At 43.0% G+C, this 24,966-nt stretch overlaps 1 protein-coding gene across 1 annotated transcript in view; it reads left to right on the forward strand.

Moving 5' to 3' along the window:
* The first annotated feature begins 11,345 nt into the window (after positions 1 to 11,345).
* Positions 11,346 to 24,966, forward strand: part of LOC118397873 (sodium/potassium-transporting ATPase subunit beta-1-interacting protein 2) — a 162,375-nt gene continuing 148,754 nt past the window's right edge. The window contains exon 1 of the mRNA XM_052471033.1: positions 11,346 to 12,430. Within this exon, the coding sequence (XP_052326993.1) occupies positions 12,377 to 12,430 (54 nt within the window). The 5' untranslated portion in view covers positions 11,346 to 12,376. The remainder of the gene's footprint in view (positions 12,431 to 24,966) is intronic.

Here is a 24,966-nt window from a genome sequence, read left to right on the forward strand (position 1 = left end):
CTAATATTACACCCATCGCTGTTGATCCATCCACTAATGTTACACCCATCGCTGTTGATCCATCCACTAATGTTACACCCATCGCTGTTGATCCATCCACTAATGTTACACCCATCGCTGTTGATCCATCCACTAATGTTACACCCATCGCTGTTGATCCATCCACTAATATTACACCCATCGCTGTTGATCCATCCACTAATGTTACACCCATCGCTGTTGATCCATCCACTAATGTTACACCCATCGCTGGGAAAAATCCACTTGAACAGCCCTCCAACTGGTAATTACTAGTCGGAAACTCATCTCTCATCATGAGCTCTCACCTCAACCACATGGTGACCTCTGACGTCACCTACTAAAGAAATTATCTTGATGAAAGCATTTTCGGCAGTTAAATGCAACAACAAAGCATTATTTATAAAAAGCAATCTATTAATATGGTTTTTGAACACTATAATGTGTTGCAAACATGAGAGCTGTACTTAAGTTTATGGATTAAGTAGCTTGTTGATCTTTAGCCAATCAGTGTTTCTCAATGTGTTCAAAGCAATTCATCATTTACAACTTCCCAAAGGGTAAATTCCCACCTCCCACTAGGTTATGAACACAGCATGGGCTCGTTGCTGATGCATACCAGATCTTACAGTGCCTGGATAGGTATTTTACTTATCAGCTAACCACATATAGCAATCTGGTGCCCGAAGTCACAGTCGATGACTTAGCACACAACTATTGGCTGATGCAAACAACGTCTCAGCAGAGGAACGTGACCTAGGTAAATCTGGTGAGCAAGTTCAGGGCTACAACGTCTGGGTGTCCCCGAGGAGAGGTTTGAAAACTACTGGCCTATTTCAGTAGGAATGCCTATTTAAGCCTAATCCTTCTAATTTTGGATCCTTTTAGTCTTTTTCCAAATTTTCCTAAATATTTTTGCCAATCTCTTTGTAGGCTTATCACCTATCATTACTGTGTTATGGACCATGAGACTGATTACCTCAGAGTTGACGCGTTCGAGTGGAGCACTTTTGTCAAGACGTTTTCCACATTTTGTTGTGTTACAGCCTGAATTTAAAATGGATTAAATTGAGATTTTGTGAGCCTCCCGATTGGCGCAGCAGTCTAAGGCACTGCATCGCAGTGCTAAAGGTGTCACTACAGATCCGGGTATGATCCCTGACTGTGTCGCAGCTGGCTGCGACTGGGAGACCCATGAGGCAGCGCACAATTGGCCCAGCGTCGTCCGGGTTAGGGGAGGGTCTGGCAGGCCGGGACGTCCTTGTCCCGTTGCGATTTAGCGACTCCTGTGGCGGGCCGGATGCATGCACGCTGACACGATCACCAGTTGGGTGGTGTTTCCTCTGACGCATTCGTGCGGCTGGCTTCCGGGCTTAGCGAGCACTGTGTCAAGAAGCAGTGTGGCTTGGCAGGGTCGTGTTTCGGGAGGACGCGTGGCTCTCGACCTTCGCCTCTACGGGAGTTGCAGCGATGGGACAAGACTGTAACAACCAATTGGATATGAAAAAGGGGTAAAAAGTAATACAATTATATGATATTTTGGCGTACCCACAATACCCTGTAACGTCAAAGTGGAGTTATGGTTTTCAAAATGTGTACAAATGAATTAAAAATGTAAATCTGAAATGTCTTGAGAAAGCAAGTATTCAACCCCTTTGTTATGGCAAGCCTAAATAAGTAATAATATATTTAACAAGTCACATAATAAGTTGCATAGACTCACTCCGTGTGCAACAATAGTGTTTAACATGATTTCTGAATGACTACCTCATCTCTGTACCCCACACATACAATTGTTTGGTCCCTCAGTCAAGCAGTGAATTTCAAACACAGATTCAACCATAAAGACCAGGGAGGTATTCCAAATGTGGCAAAGAAATGAACTTTATGTCCTGAATATAAAGTGTTATGTTTAGGGCAAATCCAACACAACTGATCCCTGAGTACCACTCTTCATATTTTTAAGCATGGTGGTGACTGCGTTATGCTTGTCATTGGCAAGGACTAGGGAGTTTTTTTTAGGATATAAAGAAACAAAATACAGCTAAGCAGAGGCAGAATACCAGTGGTGTAAAGTACTAAAGTAAAAATACTTTAAAGTTCTACTTAAGACGTTTTTTTTGTCACGTCCTGACCATAGAGAGTCCTAATTTTCTATGGTAGAGTTGGTCAGGGCGTGGTTGGGGGGTTAGTCTAGTTTCTTATTTCTATGTGGGATTCTAGGTTTGTTTTTCTGTTGGTGATTGTGTATGATTCCCAATTAGAGGCAGCTGGTAATCGTTGTCTCTAATTGGGGATCATATTTAAGTAGCTGTTTTTCCCACCTGTGTCTATGGGATATTGTTTTGAGTTAGTGCACTTAGCATTTCTGTTGTCACGGTTCGTTGTTAGTTTATTGTTTATTTTGTTTTTGTCTTTGCTTAGTTTCACTTTCTATTAAATAATGTGGAACTCAACATCCGCTGCCCCTTGGTCCGACAATTATTCGAGCGAACGTAACATTTTTGGGGGTATCTGTACTTTACTTAACTATTTATATTTTTTGCCAACTTTTACTTTTACTTCAGAAAAGAATGTACTTTTTACTACATTTTCCGTGACACCCAAAAGTACTCGTTACATTTTGACCGGAAAATGGTCCAATTCGCACACTTATCAAGAGAGCATCCCTTGTTATCTACTGCCTCTGATCTGGCGAATCACTAAACACAAATGCTTCATTTGTAAATTATGTCTTTGGCTTTGAAAGCATTCCATAGGGATGATGGCTAAAGGTTTATGTTTCCTCCTGCTCAGTGTGCGCCCAGTGTAAGGCTCCTAGGCACCTACTCAGAGGTAAGTTACAACCCTTACCCGTTCCACAACGGCCGTGGTCGCACCTGTTGGTAGGTTTCCTGACCGATCATCCTCCCTCACAGGGTAAAACCACTATCCTGGTCGGTGTGGATCATTTTTCTAAGTCCTGTCGTCTCCTCCCTTTGCCCGGTCTCCCTAGGGCCGTAGAGACTGTGGATGCCTTGTTTACACACATCTTCCGGCACTACGGGGTGCCTGAGGATTTAGTGTCTGATCGTTGTCCCGAGTTCACTTCGAGGGTCTGGAGGGCATTCATGGAATGTCTGGGGATCTCGGTCAGCCTTACCTCAGGTTTTCACCCCGAGAGTAACGGGCAGGTGGAGAGAGTTAACCAGGATATGAGTAGGTTTCTGTGGTACTATTGCCAGGAAGGGCCGGGGGAGTGGGCAGCGTTCGTGCCCTGGGCAGAGATGGTCCAGAACTCGCTCCGCCACTCCTCCACTAACCTCTCTCCCTTCCAGTGTGTATTGGGGTATCAGCCGGTTCTGGCTCCTTGGCATCAGAGTCGGACCGAGGCTCCTGTGGTGGATGACTGGTTCCGGCGCGCGGAGGAAACATGGGACACCGCCCATGTCCACCTTCAGCGAGCCGTGCTGCACCAGAAAGTTGGCGCAGACCATCACCGCAGTGAGGCCCAGTGTTCGCACCGGAGGACCGGGTCTGGCTCTTGACCCGAAACCTGCCCCTTCGCCTGCCCTGTCAGAAGCTGGGTCCGCGGTTTGTGGGGCCATTTAAAGTCCTGAGGAGAGTGAACGAGGTTTGTTACAGGTTACAGCTTCCCCCCGATTACCGCATTAACCCCTCGTTCCATGTGTCTCTCCTCAGGCCGGTAGTGGCTGGCCCGCTTCAGGAGTCTGAGGTGCGGGAAGTTCCTCCGCCCCCTCTGGACATTGAGCGTACTCCGCTCCATGCTGGATTCGAGACGTCGGGCAAGGGGCCTTCAGTACCTTGTGGACTGGGAGGGGTATGGTCCAGAGGAGAGATGCTGGGTTCCGGTGGAGGACATGTTGGATCCTTCTATGCTGCGATATTTCCACCGTCTCCATCCAGATCGCCCTGCGCCTCACCCTCCGTGTCGTCCCCGAGGTAGAAGTCAACACGCTGCTGGAGCCACGGGTCAGGAGGAGGGGGTACTGTCACGTCTTCCGCCTAAGTTTTTCCCTATCCTTGTTCGGGCGTTGTTCGGAGGTCGACGTCACCAACCCTCTGGCCATCGCTGATCCATTTTTCATTTTCCATTGGTTTTGTCTTGTCTTCCGTCACACCTGGTTCCAATACCATCAATTACATGCTGTGTATTTAACCCTCTGTTCCCCCTCATGTCCTTGTCGGTGATTGTTTATTGTAAGTGTATGTGTACGTCAGTACGGGGCGGCAGCGTAGCCTAGTGCGTTGGACTAGTAACCGGAAGGTTGCGAGTTCAAACCCCCGAGCTGACAAGGTACAAATCTGTCGTTCTGCCCCTGAACAGGCAGTTAACCCACTGTTCCCAGGCCGTCATTGAAAATAAGAATATGTTCTTAACTGACTTGCCTGGTTAAATAAAGGTAAAATAAAAATAAAAAAAAACTGGTGTGCGTCGGGTTATGTTACACATTGATTTTTATTATTATGTCTTCCGGTGGGTTTTTGTGTAAATAAACTGCGCCATTGGAAACACAGTTATTTCTCTCCTGCATCTGACTTCTCTGCCGCCAGTTAACACCCTTACACCCAATGAGAGAAGTGAACAATTATTGGAGCCAGTGTCTTAAGTATTTATTATTCCAACCTCATAAAAATTACAAGCTGAAAGGTTGACATTTTCGTAAAAATGACTTTAGATCGTAGTATATTGTATATTGTATTGTTTATATTGTAGTGCTTTTGACTTGGCGGCCTGCACATGACATCCCTTAAAAATGTGTTTGGGGATTTCTATTGGGGAAGCAGTTTTTAACAAATCTTCATGTTGTAGGCCAACTGTCTTTGACTTTGCCGTTTCACGACCTCTGCATACCAGCGATGATGTGGTGGCAGTAGGCTACAAGGTATCCTCATAACAGTAATGGTTCAAAATGAAAGTGTGAAGAGAGATACGCTACATGGCCAAAAGTATGTGGACACCTGTTCAAATGAGTGAATTTGGCTATTTCAGCCTGACCCGTTGCTGACAGGTGTATAAAATTGAGCACACAGCCACCTTTCCAACAACTCAGTTTCACAAATGTCTGCCCTGCTAGAGCTGCCTGGTCAAGTGCTGTTGTGAAGTGGAAACATCTAGGAGCAACAATGGCTCAGCCAAAAAGTGGTAGGCCACAGAGTGCTGAAGCACATAGAGCATAAAAATCATCTATCCTTGGTTGCAACACTCAATACCGAGTTCCAAACTGCCTCTGGAAGCAATGTCAGCACAAGAACTGTTCATCGGGACCTTCATGAAATGGGTTTCAGCCCCTGTAATAGGGTTAGAGGCAGAGAATCCCAGTGGAGAGAGGGGAACCGGCCAGGCAGAGACAGCAAGGGTGGTTCGTTGCTCCAGTGCCTTTCCGTTCACCTTCACACTCCTGGGCCAGACTACACTCAATCATAGGACCTACTGAAGAGATGAGTCTTCAATAAAGACTTAAAGGTTGAGACCGAGTCTGCATCTCTCACATGGGTAGGCAGACCTTTCCATAAAAATTGAGCTCTATAGGAGAAAGCCCTGCCTCCAGCTGTTTGCTTAGGAATTCTAGGGACAATTAGGAGGCCTGCGTCTTGTGACCGTAGAGTACATGTAGGTATGTACGGCAGGACCAAATCGGAAAGATAGGTAAGAGAAAGCCCATGTAATGCTTTGTAGGTTAGCAGTAAAACCTTGAAATCAGCCCTTGCCGTAACAGGAAGACAGTGTAGGGAGGCTAGCACTGGAGTAATATGATCAAATTTTGGGGTTCTAGTCAGGATTCTAGCAGCCGTATTTAGCACTAACTGAAGTTTATTTAGTGCTTTATCTGGGTAGCCGGAAAGTAGAGCATTGCAGTAGTCTAACCTAGAAGTGACAAAAGCATGGATTAATTTTTCTGCATCATTTTTGGACAGAAAATGTCTAATTTTTGCAATGTGACATAGATGGAAAAAAGCTGTCCTTGAAACAGTCTTGATATGTTTGTCAAAAGAGAGATCAGGGTCCAGAGTAACGCCGAGGTCCTTCACGGCAGGTCTGGTTTGGTTTCCATGGCCGAGCAGCCGCACACAAGCCTCAAATCACCATGCGCAATGCCAAGCATCGACTGGCGTTGTGTAAAGCTTGCCGACATTGGACTCTAGAGGATTGGAAATGCATTCTCTGGAGTGATGAATCACACTTCCCCATCTGGCAGTTCAAAGGGCAAATCTGGGCTTGTCTGATGCCAGGAGAACGCTACCTGCTCGAATGCGTAGTGCCAACTGTACAGTTTGGTGGAGGAGGAATAATGGTCTGGGGCTGTTTTTTATGGTTCGGGCTAGGCCCCTTAGTTACAGTGAAGTGAAATCTTAACGCTACAGCATACAATTACATTCTAGACGATTCTGAGCTTCCAACTTTGCGGAAACAGTTTGGGGAAGGCCCTTTCCTGTTTCAGCATGATAATGCCCCTGTGCACAAAGCGAGGTCCATACAGAAATAGTTTATTAAGATCAGTGTGGAAGAACTTGACTGGCATTCACAGAGCCCAGACCTGAACTCCATAGAACACCTTTGGGATGAATTTGAACGCCGACTGCGAGCCAGGCTTAATCGCCCAACATCAGTGCCCGACCTCACTAATGCTCTTGTGGCTGAATGGAAGCAAGTCCCAGCAGCAATGTTCCAACTTCTAGTGGAAATCCTTACCAGAAGAGTGGAGGCTGTTGTTGCAGCAAAGGGGGGACCAACTCCATATTAATGCCCATGTTTTTGGAATGAGATGTTCGGCCATCATCCCTATGGAATGCTTTCAACATTTTGTTGAGTCCATGCCCTGATGAACTGAGGCTGTTCTGAGGGCAAACTCAATTTTAGGAAGGTGTTCCTGATGTGAGGTATACAGTGTATATGCCCAAACCACAAGGGGGCACTGGGACACCCGATGCGGTCTGTCTCACGTGCTTCTTATTAAAACATGAATTATTGCCCCGCTCTACCGAAGGCATTGTTAGTGAATTTAATTGGTTCATTATGTGAGCTTCTATAATCAGCCCACAGAGTTGCTCCTAATAGACTCACAGGTAGGCACAGTATAGCATTATTATCCCACTGCTTGACAAATACCAATTCCATGCAAAATAGGTCACCCATATAGCCTCCACAGGAGTTTCCTAAATTGCCCAAGCCCCACGGTTATTATTAACTCTCTAAATCATTTAGTTTTTGGCTTGATGTGTGTATAAAAATGGAATTAATCGATGGAAAGAAAATAAAATGTGGGTAGCCCACCACCCTATTCTGGGCTCATAAATGTGGTCCCGACCATTCTCTCTTTCAATCAATCAATCAATCAATCAATCAATCAATCAATCAATCAATCATGTGTATTTATTAAGCCCTTTTTACATCAGCAGATGTCACAAAGTGCTATACAGAAACCCAGCCTAAAACCCCAAACACGAAGCAATGCAGATGTAGAAAAAACTCCCTAGAAAGGCAGGAACCTAGGAAGAAACCTAGTGAGGAACCAGGCTCTGAGGGGTGGCAGGTCCTCTACTGGCTGTGCCAGGTGGAGATTAAAGGGTACATGGCCATTTAAGGCCAGATTGTTCTTCAAGATGTTCAAACATTCATAGATGACCAGCAGGGATCAAATAATAATCACAGAGGTTGTCAGCTCAGTACCTCGGGAGGAAATGTCAGTTGGCTTTTCATAGCTGAGCAGTAGAGGGAGCGAGTCGAAACAGTAGGTCCGGGACAAGGTAGCACGTCCGGTGAACAGGTCAGGGTTCCCTAGCCACAGGCAGAACAGTTGAAACTAGAGCAGCACGACCAGGTGGACTGGGGACAGCCAAGACTTTGGTATAATTTGGGTTAGTAATCCATGTTTGTTTTACGATAGCGTAATGTTTGCTGGAATATTTTCCCTAGAATATGGGCCCTTATGAAAAATAATAGGCTACTTCCCATAATCAGGTGAATGAAAGTTTTCCTTCAGGTCTACTCTTTCTTAATCATTTTGGCACTCTATCAAATAGAGCCCAGTGGCAATCTGAAATGTTGAAATCATGAACATGTGTTTACATCATGAACATGTGTCATTACATTTTTGAGGATAAATACAGTATCTCTCTGTACTTTCAGATGGCCAATCCTTGTTAATTTCTCATTCTTAAACGGTTTGCACTAGAATACCAAAGCAGAATGCAAATAATTAAGCAATATCTAATACAAACTGCTATTTAAAAATGGAGTGGCTGCAGATCCGACTTTTCTGGACTTTTTTTTCCGACAGCGAAAAAAGTTCCCGAAGTGCATGTGCGAGATTCTCTACTTTACGCACAGTCTCTGCTGTTATACTCGTAGAGAACTGGCTATTCGAGCGAATGGTGCTCGTTTAATAAAGTTAGATCAAAGCTGAATCACATAACTGAACCAAATATAATAGCGTATTTTAACGTTACTGTAAGGCAAAACACTTTTCTGGATGATTGGTTACATGTTTTTCTCCTGGCGAGAGCTCGTGCCGCTAGGCAAATATGTGCTTTGACTGAAACAAACACAGGTAGGCTATACTCCAGTTTGTCTGCTATAAAATTCGCTCATTCTACGTAATTCTTAACAACACAGTAGGCTACTTTGAAACAACACTGTATAACTCAAAAATATATAAATGTATATCCACATGCAATTAATTGAGATCAAATGGTTGGAATACAGATGCTTCATGGACGTTTTCCCTGTAAAACTTTAAGAATTATAATTCACAATTGACCGTGAGAAATGTGAAGGGAGGGTGACCACAAAAGTTGTTGCGTAAAGTAAAAAAGAAAGGAACGCAGAATGTGATTTGGATCTTCAGATCTGGGGAAAAGGAATCTAGGGGACAGGACAAGGGAAGAGACGTGGTGGATCCACAGCCTCGGCCATTAAAAAACACAGGAGGAGATTATTCCACAGACCTCAAATAATCACAGTCATAAATAAAAACAGTGTAATAAATAGCATTTTTGCCCATGGTTTAAGATAGATTTTAATGCAATGGATTCAATGGGAAATTGACAATGTAGATTGGTTTCATTTACTGTTTATGTTTTAATTGTATGATACCTTCAGGGCTTTTAAGACGTGCATCACTCTTTGCAAAGCAGGAAACAGAGGACAAAACATACAATACACATACCATAAGCCCATAATGGGCTGTGTACCTTTTCGTGCATCACATGAGGTTTGTGGGAGGAGCTATAGGAAGTGTCAAATACATCAAATGTATGGAAACCACATTTGACTCTGTTCCATTGATTCAATTTCTATATCTCCTCCCACCAACCTCCACTGAGGTGATGTATTCTCTCTAAGACACTGAAATAATCAAATCAGTCATTTGACCAGGTGGAGCCTGAATTCCAGCAACACTGCAGCTCATTGTCTAGTAGCCACACATAGACCCTGACATCATTCTGAGTGACAGCTGGGGCTGTGCCACTCTCTTTGAATCTCAAGTTCACTGAAGGTGAAAACTCAACGTTTAAAAGGAGATAGCTTTATCGCACCACTAAATTAAGTAAAAGTCCAAAAGTTCAATCAATGCTGTCTGAGCTTAGTGAGGCTTTACAGAGGTGGACATTCACATGCTTTATTGACAGTTAATGTAGCCATTAACAGCTCTGAGTACAGGCACAGGACTACTTCATTAGACTTGCCATGTAAGATATGATGATCTGTTACATAGAAAGGGCATTGAGGATAATGAGATGGTGCATGTTTATTATACATTTGGATGTAACAGCTAGCTATCTTCAAAAAGGAAATATAGTGAATTACTCATCACGTACATATTAAGTCAGATATTATGGGCCGGTTTCTGGGTTATTGAATATCCACAAATAGAGTACACAAAAATGTTTTATAAAACACTATGGGCTGACCAAAAAGACTATAGATAAGACAAGCCTAGCTCAGCTATCTCCATTGTTATTGACTGCTTTGTATACCCTACACCACCTTCCTATTTGTTTGCCTCAAATAGTTTATGACAACCATCCAGCGTAAAGGTTCAAGTATCAAAGCAATTCAGTGACAGATCCCAAGTGTTGCAGCAACAGGCACCTGGCCATAAAAAGGTTTCATAGTTCATTTAAGGAAACAATTCTGAGATTACAATGGAGGAGCTATGCCAAGAGTCTTCCATTTCTCTCTAAAAAAATAATTCCAAGGAGGATGCATGGATGCCACTAGTCATTACCCCCAGGATATTAGACAGTAAATACATGATACTGTCACTCAAGATTACCACAATAATTAAGCCATGTAATAAACACCACTGCTGGTGTGTGTGTGTGTGTGTGTGTGTGTGTGTGTGTGTGTGTGTGTGTGTGTGTGTGTGTGTGTGTGTGTGTGTGTGTGTGTGTGTGTGTGTGTGTGTGTGTGTGTGTGTGTGTGTGTGTGTGTGTGTGTGTGTGTGTGTGTGTGTGTGTGTGTGTGTGTGTGTGTGTATGAGTGAGTGTGTGTGTGTGTGTGCGTATGTCTGTGAGTATGTGTGTGCTCTCTCTCACTCTGTTTGTGTGTGTACCAGAGAGGGAGAGAGAGAAAGAGATAGAGAAGGATAACTGTCCTTGCCGATCAACGATGTCAGGGAGAGGATACAACATGAGGGAAAATCAGGCAATTGTACAATGTACCCATTAGTGTATGTTATTTTCTTAGGCCACTTTGGAGTCATATGTGTTTGGCTCATGGGTTGATGGCCGCAGGAAGATGGGGGCGAGTATTTTTCTCCACAAATACACATTTTATTTTATTTAACTAGGCAAGTCAGTTAAAAACAAATCTTATTTACAAGGACCGCAGACCCTGGCCAAACCCTAACCCGGACAACGTGCCAATTATGCTCCGCCCTATGGGAGGACAACGTGCCAACTATGCTCCGCCCTATGGGAGTAATAAAGGCCTAATTCACAATTTCAGTTTATCACGGGGTGCTGCAACAATCTTAGCACCCCTACTTCCGGCGGCTATGGTTGGACTTGGAACAGCATGTGCATGTCTTTGGATGAAACTGTCCGCTAAAATGAATTACATTAAAGGCCTGTTAGTATTGCCCTATTATTATTTGACTACATCAATAAGCTAACCTTTTTTTATCTTTCATTTAATTGAGGTGTTGTTCTGGATGACTCTCTGTCATCCTGATTTACAAGTGATAAATCAAAAGTATCATTAGTTCTATATCAAATCAACTCCCTGCGGTTGACACCCAGTGCGAATCGGAACGGAGGGCTAATCCAGTGTATTCAGTGATGGCCAGGTCCTCAGTTGCACTCTATATCTCATCTCCGGCTCAAAGGAACGTAGCCGCTTCCCTGCGGTGTATAACACTGCGTGTGGTTCATTCAATCTGGAGCGTCAGATGGTGGGGCTGGCGACCGCGCAAGGTGAACCGCGTTTCTCTTTTGTCCGTCTTTTTACTGCACTGTCTGTCCTACCGACAATATCTACAGTATATGACCGGGATTCTCTATGTGTAAGTGAACAATGTTACATGTCCAACAAGGGACAATCAGCCGTTATGAAATCCGGGCGAGTGAGGATGCACAGTGCTGCTGAGAAGGATACTAGGACTGTGTTCAGCACCACCGATTTTGGACATAACTGAAATTCTCATATTCGTAGCATGCCTCCTATGAGAGAGCTTTAAGTGGGGAAAATAACGGCGGACTGCTTTGAATTCTACATTGTCCATAGCATTTCTGTGTGAAAAGTAAAGGACGCGCGCTGTTTAGTTCAGTTGAAGACTGGGACCCGAACAACCCGACGGTGGAGGGAGGAGCGATGAGAAGAACCCCATCGGCTTAAAGAACACTGGCTTGCTTTGTTTCTCAGCAAAGGACCCTTTCAGAAATAGCCTGACACAGTTCATTTCTTCAAGTGGCCACTGTGTTCAGGATAGGATACTATTCTGCCTAGTGCCCACTGGCACTTTATTCTGGACCATGTTTGATTGGATTTTTTTTGTAGAACATTTTCAGAGGTTTTAATTCTAGTTTATGGTTTATCCCTGGACTGCTCAGATGTATAATAACCAGATAGTAGGCCTAATTCTGCTAATTAAGAGCTGACCGACTTTCAGAATTTTGAACAGCTGGACCCGTATGACTAATTCAAAGTTCTCCACTATTTGTTGAGAAATAATATATATTATCAAATTGTTTGGCCAATCATAATTGTCTTCATCTATTTGTGCCTGAAACGCACGCCGCTGTGCAGTGTGGTCGCGTCATTGGAACTGCCCGGGCGACCAGCGGAGAGATTCGGGGATTTGGGAGTTACAGCGACCCACGTGGAACGGAGATCCAAAGTGGACAGTACACAATGGGTTGTTGCAGTGGCCGATGCACCCTGGCCTTTATCTGTGGCATGCAATTGGTGAGTTTATGACAATAATTATTACATGCGTAATGGTTTTCCTTATGGGGAGATGCGATAAGGGTGATATATAGCTACTTCCCTGTACAGTAGCCAACTGCGGACATGCACTCCTAAGTCAACTATTCCGCACTAAATCAATAACTGTATGGTTAAGATGGCCTGTAACACCCTTGCCCAGTAGTACGACCGAATCCACAATTCAGAGAGCGGACCATTCCCTGGGGGAATATGATCATTTGGAGCAAAAGGGACGCTCTCACGCATCTGCTCCTCCCGGTGCTCACTGACTGCACGCATGAGAGGCTTCTTACCAGCTGTACCACATGGGACAGATGCCAGGGAAGCATGGTGATATGGCGGGGATGGGTTGTGTTTGTGAATGGTTCCGCCATACAGTCGGTGAGAAATGTCAAAATAAACCTAACTCCACAATTTACGATTTAGTTCATCAGCGACTAGTATGGGCGGTGTGAGCTCCGACGTCACATAAAATGTAGTTTATGTCAAAAAAAGATACAAAAAAAATATTGATTTCAGCACCCAAATAATAGCCCGCAATTACAAACTACAGTGTTCTTTGTAATTGCGGGCTATTCTTTGGGTGCTGAGATCAGTTGTTTTGTATTAAACAAAAACGTCGGAGCTCCAGTCTGCCCACAGTAGTCGCGGCTCAACCCCATCGTAAATCGTGGAGTCGGCTAAGAGCCATGTAGGATTATTGTGGAATTAGATGGATTGCAACCGATAATGCAATCATCAATTACTCAAATGTACTGGAAGTGATGCTGGTCAACATACTGTATTCTGGGTAACATTATCACATTCAGTGGCTGATGTCAGGTGAGGTGATGGACTATTATTGCAGGTGTTCGGGTCTTTTAGAGAGGCAAGTAGCCTTGTACATGCCTCTTGTTTCACCACTCATGAAGATGTCTCTATAATCAGAAAAAATATTACCTTTAGCCTACAGTGACTCACTGTCACTTAACTGATAGTAGTAGGTGGTGGTGACAATCTCAACACTATCCACCAGCTGGTATCTATGATAAATCACCCTAGCGTGATAGGTCACATGACATTACAAGTTTTGTTCAACTTGCCCCTTAAGCATGTGCAGATGGCTATACATGTCTTATAACATGCCCCTGTTAGAGAGACTCAGCTGAGTCGTGGTGGGCAAGGCCACCCCCATGGAGTCTTAATGACAGCTCACAGTTCTCCTGGCTAGAGACCTAGCTATGGGTCTGCTCTCCTCACATGGTTAGCAGATTGCTGCACTTTTACAGAAAATGATAAGCCACCTCCTTTCTAAGAGGGTTTTATTCCTCTCTTAGCACTTGAAAAGGAAATGTTTGCAAGTATATTTGGTTGTAGTGAAAATGTCTCCATTTGTGCTACTGTTAGTTTACTCAAACTTGTTCATATGTTCTGATGAAAAATGTCGGTGCTCCACAGACACCAGGTACCTGTTCTGTACAGTGAGTGTTGTTTGATGCGGGAGATTTCAGCAGAGATCACAGGACAGCTGTGTCTGAAAGCCCACTCTGGATTGGTTCTGAAGCACTGATACCTTGGCCACCCTCACCCACAGATATTCCTATGATCAATAAGCTCTCATGCACACAGAGCTGGAGATGACCTTTCCCAATCCTCCTGACAGGCTGGATTTAGCCAAACACGTCTCTGGTCCTGTGTGGCCTACCTACTGCACGCCAGGGTTGCTCGCTCCCAACACATCTGTGGTGTCTCAAAGCTGCAGGAGAAATGCATCCTTTTCCACGAGACCACTTTTAGCAGCAGCAGCAGTTAGTGTTTTGTTAATGCTCTGAAGCAGCAGCTGTATGTTTGGTAACAGACTCCTCTAGTCGTTAGGAAAGTCCTGTTAGGCTTATCTAATCATCTGGGCTTTTCCCTTTAACTCGAGCTGACTGCTTGGCCTTGGCTGATGTCAGAATCTGTAAACTATTTCCAAACCATTTGATGTGTAGTCATATTATAGCATAGCAATTATGCACCAAAGATATAGGCCTCATTATTATTGCAATATATGCATGTGCCTTGATTAGACCATTTGAACTTAACAGTTTATCATGCTGGGTCTTTCAAGCATCGCCTCAGTATATTTGTAAACACAACACTTAAACAACCAAGAACTAATGCTCTCAAAACGACTTCAAAGGGACCATTTGTTGTCCAACCATATGATCCATGCTAAATAAGCATGAGGAAAAGCTTTTAAAATGGTTTAATAACTACAGTTACATTTTTCCTTTGGTTTGTGCTTCAATCCGTGCTTCAGAATGGATCTTAATATGGGAATAATTCACACAATACCAAACAAGGATTAAGAGGAGATTGTGCTGTTCAAGTGTATCTGATTAATTGACCAAGTATGAAATGAAATGTTACACAATGTCAGGGTTTATTGACCTGTTTTTATCCTGCTTTTGAACCTCTCAGTTATTATTCAGTTTTCATGAATGACCTCATCACGTGCATGTTGAAATGCGGTGTAGTTTACAGTGTATTTCCTCAATCTCCAGACTATTTTTGTGATAGCTTAACCTACCAAGTAGGCTTCATACTACATACATTTATCATGGTTAATGTCACATTGCTAGTATGTTCTCCTGAAAAAAGCTTCACACATTTACATTTTAATACATATACGTTAATATGTGTTAAACTGTTAAATATGCTAGCTTCTCATTCGACCAAACTGTTGCTGTTTCTGTGGGAGCAGAGATAGCAGATCAATATGAATATGGTTCCTCAGTAGTGTCAATTAGCCAGGTTCCCCAGCTCCTATTGTATCTTTGTTATCTGATAGTGAAAGTTAAACAGTGCCATCGCTCATCAGCATCTGCTGGAAAGGAAAGGCATTAACCATGGGAGGTCAAGATTCTCTGTTACAGCTGGTTACGACCACCAACGAACTACAACTCATCGCCCTGTGTTGTTATGGGATAGTCTCATTGTTGTAGGATGTTTAAACAGCAGCTGGGTAAGGTGGCTGCTGGGAGGGACAGTAGATAGGAAGCTGTTGACCAGATGGTTGCAGCATTGGACCTTTAAAAGATAATTGGTCCTAAGTTCTTTGATTCCAGCTTTTTATATCAGTGAATGTTAACTGTGTGCGTCACCCCTAGACATGCCTGCAGGCTAAACAAAGACAGCTGGGTAGGCCGTGTGTGTGGCATGAATTAAACCCTATAAAGCAGTCAATACATTTCTAAGGAAAGCTGTTAACTGTCCAGAACACTTACCCTGTACTATTCTTACATCTGAAATAGTTGACATGAAAGCTGGGCTATGTTTGAAGATGTAATTTCCTGACTGATGTTGGCTACTGGCAGCTGGTTTCCGTGTGGTTGCTAGGTGTGGGAGGTCTGAACTTCTGCTCTTGATTGAGCTGTGGCTCTCTGAGGAGGGGATGGTGTTCAGGAGGCCTACTCATTTACATGTCCTCCAATTACATTCATTCACTGTATGAAGTATTGTACGTTGTGTTTCCACAACACATTAGTGGTGTGGAGAACCATAAAGAGGTATTATAGCTTTCATATCAGTGCATCATTACTAGAGGATTTAGGTATTTTCTGCATTTCCATTAAGGTATTGTGTTCAAGTAAACTGACACTCAAGTCTAAGTCAAATTATGGGAGGGGCAGAATCTCCAATAGACTAATTAAGTCCAAGCAAAAAAGCCTCGAGGTACATAGCAATTACAGCGTTATTGACCAAGTTGGTATTGCATTCCTGAATGAGCTGTAGTTTGTTATTTATGGTCCGTTTGCTGTAGATCATTGAAGCAGGGCAGGTAAACAATTGGGAATATGTGTTTAGACTGATATTGTAAACTAATTGGTCGGGCGAATAGTAAATGGACATGCCTTTATAATTCATCTGGAATCGAGTCTGAAGAAATGTATCCACTTATTTTATGTAGTGAACTCATCATGTTGATGGTCTTTAAGGGTATCACGACTCTATTCTCAACTCCAAGCCTACAGGGTGAGATATGAGATGTCACTTACCTCCACATCCTCTACAGTACCTACTCATTAACCATATTCTGTGCTTATCTAGCATAAGACGTTCCTGCTGATGCTCAATTTGACATTTTTGTTAGGATTGGTATGCCTACTTTCAGGTATATCCATGAAACGTTCATCCTGACAACGTGATCCAAAGCAAACATGTGGAGGGATCATAAAAGAGCATAGAGGAGATGCATCTACAATTTGGGCCCTAACAGTCTTGGTGGAGAATTTCATTGAATTTAGGAATCAGAATGCGAATTCACTCCAGAGATGGGGAAAATGAAGGATCAATCCCGGATTGTAGAATGACTGGTATAAATTCCTCACCCCAGGGCCCATATTTGTCTTCTGCTCTGCAGTCCCAGACCTGCCATCAACACACTTATATGATATTATAGGTATTAATGAATATAGCACTACACTGGCTGCAAATGCATAATTGCATTTTGTCTCTGCTATGCTTACCCTGTAATCCATTTCATACATTCATTCTTGTCATGGTGGTAAGCCTAGCAAGTTTCAGTGTTAGGAAGTTTACTTCTCTGCATTTCTGTTTAATGTATTTCATGTCTTTAGGGATAGCATCTGTCTAAATCTATCCACTGGTGCAGTAGGCTGTTGGTTTCATTTTTTACTGGCTGTTTTTCTCCCAGTTGTAACATACTAAGCTGGATTTATGCATTTGGCTTCCAACACAACAAGGATTTGAATTAGGCCCTGACAGCAACACTTTATTGATTCCGGGGGAAAAAGCAGGTTGTGCGACATCATTAGCCTAGAAAAAATCTGTCAACAGCTACAAAGTTGCCATCAGCTGACTCGGAACATGACTTTAGGTTTTCAGCATTGACAGATGGGGCAGTAAGTTGGTGGGTAAATTCTCTCTCAATATTTACTGCCTGGCTTGCAAAACCCCCTGCGTTTATCCAAATGGAGAGCTAGGTTTTGCCTGGTTTGTTTTTTATTGTTTACCCCTTAAGGTGAAAATCCTCTTGTTCCAAGTGAACCAGTACAGTATGCTTGTTAGCAGATCAAAGGATCATTTATTTATATAGAAATATATGGGAGTAACTGCAGAGTGGTGCCATGTTTCATTAGGTTTTATTGGCTTATGAGTCTACTAAACTATATCCTGAGGCTATTTGTAGTACCACCACTAACCATATTATAATGTAATAACATCCCTTGATTAGATTCTAACATGGGTTATTACAATGAATGCATTATTTTCCGCCACGCAGTCCTATCAGATCCAGACACATCCCTTCAGCCTTTACACTGATTTTGCTGAGGGAACTAACACACTGCAACCCCCTATGCTACTCTCTCAGCTACCTGTTCTAATTTGATTGACTCATCCATCCCTTCTGCACAAATTATAGAGATTAAATAATGTTAGAGGAACGGTGGCTTGCTTCTCAGCATTGTCTGCCAACCTCTGTAGTGACTGAGGCATTTCCAGTCGGTGGTCTATGCAGTCAGAAAGATGAAGGTAAATAGTGTTTGCAGGTTGAGAGATGAGAGGTACATGTCACAGAAAGCTGCCTGTCATGTAAAGAAAGTCCTTGATGTGGAGAAGAGCAAAATCCATCATTTCCTGTAGTGCCATTGATATCTAAGAAGGCAGAAATATTTAATTACTCTTCAAAATGTTATAAATCCCTTAAATCTTAGCAAGACCCATAACTATGAGTGCTGTGAATATGTGTGTGTGTGTGGGGGGGGATCTCGTCACTCTAGAAAGGTTATGCCCAATTGCTTTTAACCCCTAATTTTACCTTAACCTGTCCTCTCATCCCTGTCTATCTTGCTGACAGGAGAGATGCCTACAGTACATACAGTAGTACAAGGACAATGAGATGAACCCCAGTGCTGCTGTCTGTTTGTTAGGGTAATTCTCCATTGAGCTGAAGTATTTTTTTTAAATGACACTGTATCTTAGCAACAGCAAGTAACAGGCAATAAATGCAGGCAGCACAATGTGTCTAACTGCAGAGGTATTTAAATTGGACTCCCAATTTCTGACAGCTGGACAAGCTACTAAAAATTCCAGCTTTGTCTGACAACAGCACTGTGAGTTAGGCGTTAACTTTTGATAACTAAATGCAGTCTGCCAACCAAAGTTGTTATTCTATCCTGCTCAATCTCTTTCCGGCCATTTGACTGTTGTCAGAACACTGTGAAAATGCAATGAAAGCATGTGGCTCGGTAGAGTGGCTATGAGGCAGCGAGGCATGTGAGAGGTGGTTGTAGAGAGACGAGGGCAGGCCTGAGTGGCCACAGGTCTAAAGGCACATCGGAGGCATTCTGCAGGGTAATTTTGGAGGACCTTGGGGGATAAACAGAGCTAGCCGCTGGATGGGGATGGGATGACTAGGCTAGTGGATGACTGATTAATGCCAGAGATAAGTAAACATGGCGCTGTGGATGGGCATGTTCACGGCTCTGAGGACAGCTCTCATTACATGGGGTTTGACCTCAGCGATGAGCCTTGAGTGTGGGGATGTAGGGCAGACACCATGTCTCTGTGAGGACCTGCATGCCTGTTTATTAGAGGGATGGATTGATACGTAAACATTGTAGAAGTGATTGGTTCAGGGATGCTTAGGAACAATGACAACTGACTGTTCAAGAGATGAGGGGCCTGTGCCATGATGAAATGTCAAAGAATGTGTTATATTTTAGCAATAAGGCACGGGGGTGTGGTATATTGGCCATATACCACAAACCCCTGAGGTGACTTATTGCTATTATAAACTGGTTATCAACGTAGTAGAGCAGTAAAAATCAATTGTTTGTCATACCGTGGTATATGGTCTGATATACCAGGGCTGTCAACCATTCAGCATTCAGGGCTCGAACCACCCAGTTTATAATGATACTTTTATGATGTGAGGAATTTTTATTCTGACAGAAAGCTGTTATTTTGGAGAAAAAGTGTATAGTTATTAGATCAATATATAAATGGACTGTTTCAAGCTCCAGTTGTTACCTACGAATCTTCTCCTAAAAGCAGTGTTCCCAAACTTTACAATCTAATAATAAACAGCCTGTTCCCCATTAAATATGAATACCGGTACCCATAGTGGCTCTGCATAACCTGTCTGCTGTGTTAAATCCCTGGGGATGTTCTCTCTGACTGCAGCGGTGAAACACTGAGTATGTAATCCCATTGAGACCAAAACAAAGATGCTTATATGAAACAAGACATGGCGAGGGAGATGAGGGAGAACCAAACCATGTAACTGTTCTTGTAGCCACTTCTGTGGTGTGTATGTGTATGCATGTGTGTGTTGCGTGTGTGTGTGTACCTTAGAATGAAAGGACTGCATGTGAGAGGGAATATTACTCAGCGGTCTTTGTCGGAGTGAAATCACAAGTATAACTCAAGGCATTGCATGCACGAACTTGGCTTGTGTGAGTTTTCACTTACTACCCAGATATTATAATGAGACAGGGTGATGACCTTCACAAACAACAGCCCCAGACAGCCCGGGGAGGTAGACTTGTTATCCTGCTCGCTCCTCTCACTAAGCTTATAGATAATGCCTGTCTGTCTGTGACAGTACCAAACTGGATTGGTCTTGCTCTGTGTTGCTCTGTGGTTGTTGAAGACTGATGTATGACATCCAATCTCCTGCTGGAGGAAGCCAAAGGCCCCAAGACTGCCTCTGTGTCTGTGCTGTGCCTCAGGAAATAAGCAGGCCTCTTTTGTCATGTGGCCCTCATAACATCTCCTTTGGAAATGCTGTCAAGGTGTGTGTGGGGGGGGGGGGTTGGGTTGGGTTGATTTGATAGTTTGATTGATTGGCTGGTTGACTGATTGATTGGTTGACTGATTAGTTGATTAATTGATTGATTTTGCCAGTAAAAAAAATACATACACACAGTACATATATTTTTAAACATGACAGGGATAACATAAAAAAGGCAGAGACTTATTTCCATTGTGGTCCATAAATTCCATGGTGCAAAAACATTACAACATTAGGCTACACACATTACATAGAGATGTGAAGAGAAAAAAATTATACTGCTTGATCATTAGCCGGAGGTTTGTACTATACTGAAGTCTACCAGTTACAGTGGGGCAAAAAAGTATTTCGTCACCCACCAATTGTGTGCAAGTTCTCCCACTTAAAAAGATGAGAGAGGCCTGTCATTTTCATCATAGGTACAATTCAACTATGACTATGACATGACTATGACAACTTCAACTATGACAGACAAAATGAGAAAAAACAAATCCAGAAAATCACATTGTAGGATTTTTAATTAATTTATTTGCAAATTATGGTGGAAAATAAGTATTTGGTCAATAACAAAAGTTTATCTCAATACTTTGTTATATACCCTTTGTTGGCAATGACAGAGGTCAAACGTTTTCTGTAAGTCTTCACAAGGTTTTCACACACTGTTGCTGCTATTTTGGCCCATTCCTCCATGCAGATCTCCTCTAGAGCAGTGATCTTTTGGGGCTGTTGCTGGGCAACACGGACTTTCAACTCCCTCCAAAGATTTTCTATGGGGTTGAGATCTGGAGACTGGCTAGGCCACTCCAGGACCTTGAAATGCTTATTACGAAGCCACTCCTTCGTTGCCTGGGCGGTGTGTTTGGGATCATTGTCATGGTTTTCACTCAAAATATCACGATACATGGCCCCATTCTTTCCTTTACACGGATCAGTCGTCCTGGTCCCTTTGCAGAAAAACAGCCCCAAAGTATGATGTTTCCACCCCCATGATTCACAGTAGGTATGGTGTTCTTTGGATGCAACTCAGCATTCTTTGTCCTCCAAACACGACAAGTTGAGTTTTTACCAAAAAGTTATATTTTGGTTTCATCTGACCATATGACATTCTCCCAATCTTCTTCTGGATCATCCAAATGCTCTCTAGCAAACTTCAGACGGGCCTGGACATGTACTGGCTTAAGCAGGGGGACACGTCTGGCACTGCAGGATTTGAGTCCCTGGCGGCGTAGTGTGTTACTGATGGTAGGCTTTGTTACTTTGGTCCAAGCTCTCTGTAGGTCATTCACTAGGTCCACCTGTGTGGTTCTGGGATTTTTGCCTAATAATTGCTCCCACAGTTGATTTCTTCAAACCAAGCTGCTTACCTATTGCAGATTCAGTCTTCCCAGCCTGGTGCAGGTCTACAATTTTGTTTCTGGTGTCCTTTGACAGCTCTTTGGTCTTGGCCATAGTGGAGTTTGGAGTGTGACTGTTTGAAGTTGTGAACAGGTGTCTTTTATACTGATAACAAGTTCAAACAGGTGCCATTAATACAGGTAACGAGTGGAGGACAGAGGAGCCTCTTAAAGAAGAAGTTACAGGTCTGTGAAAGCCAGAAATCTTGCTTGTTTGTAGGTGACCAAATACTTATTTTCCACCATAATTTGCAAATAAATTCATTAAAAATCCTCCAATGTGATTTTCTGGATTTTTTTATCTAATTTTGTCTTTCATAGTTGAAGTGTACCTATGATGAAAATTACAGGCCTCCCTCATCTTTTTAAGTGGGAGAACTTGCACAATTGGTGGCTGACTAAATACTTTTTTTGCCCCACTGTATGTGTGTTCCAGCACATAGGCTTCCTTTCTCTGCATAGTTTTAGCTGTGATGTGTTTTACTGAGCAACAAACAGATTATATACTGTATGAATTGAGTTAACCATATTACATTACTCTGTTCCTAGTCCCTCTGTAATCCGATCCTATTGGTTTTCCTGCTGTTGTATTGCTTTAACACTGGGGCTAAACTACACACCACACAGTGTACCGTTTCAGCCAGCAACTATCTGGATGTACTCTCTTCATGCTCTGTAATGGAATCTGTATTCTGACTGAACCTAATCAGTTGAACTGCCGTACTTTAACATCGTGAGTGTACAAGTAAACACAGTCATACACAGTCAGACACGTCACTCTCAGAAATGCCCCACATAAAAACCGACAATGACAGTAGCAAACTATAGTTTGATTGATAGAAATGGTGAGAGACAATATTCGTGAAGCCCGTTATGTCAGGTGCCCAATCCCCATACAATATTTTTCATGAATGATGGAAGCGGCAGTAATGAGTGGGCCGACTGGGCTCTCTCACACCTCTGCAGGGCACTTACGCTGATTGTCTGTGCGGCGCTGGTAACCCGATCATGGCTGCTCATAATGCTGTGCTGATGGTGGCGGTTGAAGGACAGATGAGGATATAATGCCACGCACATGGCTCCAGGTTGCCAGAGCTGTGAAAGCAATTCCAACGTGTGATCTGTCAATGAGCAGGGGCTCAGATGCAGGGCCAGGGTCTGGGATGGGGCCAGTTAGTCAGGGTCAGCGGAGGTCAGCCAGCTTGCCTGCCAGTCACCTGGGTAACACCCTGAGATGGCTTCACTGTAGCCCAGAGGTCCTAGTGCTGGCCAGGTCTGGACCCAATGTCTCCCATATTGATTTGTAGGCTGTTATATGAAAACCTAGTAAATGCCGCTCTGCTTTGAGATTACTAGATGGTCAGACGTTCTTTTTATAAAATCATGAGCTTTCCTGCAAAGTGTCCCTTTCAATTGCAAATACTATTAGGTGCTTTCTTCAAGCGTTACAGTATGTGGATGAATTATTATATGGTTTCAGTGCAGGGCTGCTGTAAGGGCCTATATAAAGCCCTGGAATCCTGACTAAATCCTTTGATTCTGCCGAGTCTTTCAACGGAATCAACAGGGTTCCATCATAGCAGATTTCAGTACCAGGGATTTGGCTATATTTCTGCCCAGAAGCCCACCAAAGCGCTGCAGAGCCAGACCTAGCTATCGTCATAAGGTGATTTTTATGGAGGGGTTATGGGATTGGAGGACTGGTTACTCAGCGCTCACTCACTCTGATCGAATTGGTCGTTCCATATCATTTCAGCAAGCAATGACACCCACCATTGTTCTGAAATTGTTTCTGTAGTTAGAAACAGATGAGATTAGCATTCTTGCAACAATATTTTGTTTAAGTACACTGAGTGTACAAAACATTAGGAACACCTGCTATTCCCATGACATAGTAGACTGACCAGGTGAATCCAGGTGAAAGCTATGATCCCTTATTGATGTCACTTGCTAAATCCACTTCAATCAGAGTAGATTAAGGTGGACGAGACAGGTTAAAGGATGATTTTTAAGACTTGAGACAATTGGGCTTGATAAGATCGTATGCTTAAATTACTGAAATGTAAAAAGGAAGAAAATGTGTGTGTATGTGCCATTCAGAGGGTGAATGGGCAAGACAAAATATTTAAGTGCCCTTGAATGGGGTATGGTAGTAGGTGCCAGGGGCACTGGTTTGAGTGTGTCAAGAACTGCAATGCTGCTGGATTTTTCATGCTCAACAGTTTCCTGTGTGTATCAAGAATGGTCCACCACCCAAAGGACATCCAACGAACTTGACACAACTGTGGTAAGTATTGGAGTCAACATGGGCCAGCATCCCTGTGGAATGCTTTCGACACCTTGTAGAGTCCATGCCCTGACAAATTGAGGCTGTTCTGAGGGAGTAAGGGAGTGCAAATCAATTTTAGGAAGGTATTCCTAATGTTTTGTAGATCTTGATCTCTGAAAAATCAAGCTAATTGATTGCACCCAAATTGGATATTTTCATTTTCACAGTAGGATTTAAAGAATATTAAATAAATATAGTTCCTAACATCTAGTGGTCAGAACCTGGTAATATCAGGATGTAGGATGGGACAGAAACCTAACTTGAATGACTAATTACTCTGAATAGGAGGAAAGAAATATTAACACATTCATCGGGAATACATTAGGATGAAGGATGAAGAAACAATACTCAAAGTCACAGCATTGCTTACTCTTAGCAATCTTGTAAAGTGGTTTTTAACCTAGAGATTCTTCACCGTCATTGGGGTCTCTTCAGGAAATTGGGACATTCGTTACATTGTTCCACCCCCCTCTCCCCCTCACACAGACCAATCACACAATTTTCTATTGTCAGACATAGAGAACTGATACTATAAACTTACTGTTGGGGTGGGATTGGCGTGGGATGTGGGGGTTCCATGGGTGGCTTTAGACCATTTTTTGTGATTCCTCATGTCTAAATCATTGTTAGAAAAACATGTGGTCCAATTCGGATCTTAGGTACTATATTTCAAATTCCAATCCTATTTTATTGGTCACATACACATGGTTAGCAGATGTTAATGCGAGTGTTGCTAAATGCTTGTGCTTCTAGTTCCGACAGTGCAGTAATATCTAACAGGTAATCTAATACATTCACAACGACTACCTTATACACACAAATGTAAGGGGATGGACTAAGAATATGTACATATAGATAAATGGATGCGTGATGGCCGTGCGGCATAGGCAAGATGCAATAGATATGAGATGAGTAATGTAGGATATGTAAACATTATTAAAGTGGCATTATTTAAAGTGACTAGTGATTCCTTTATTAAATCAATTTATTAAAGTGGCCAGTGATTTGAATC

This window comes from Oncorhynchus keta, chromosome 19 (assembly GCF_023373465.1).
Source record: "Oncorhynchus keta strain PuntledgeMale-10-30-2019 chromosome 19, Oket_V2, whole genome shotgun sequence".
NCBI lineage: Eukaryota > Metazoa > Chordata > Actinopteri > Salmoniformes > Salmonidae > Oncorhynchus > Oncorhynchus keta.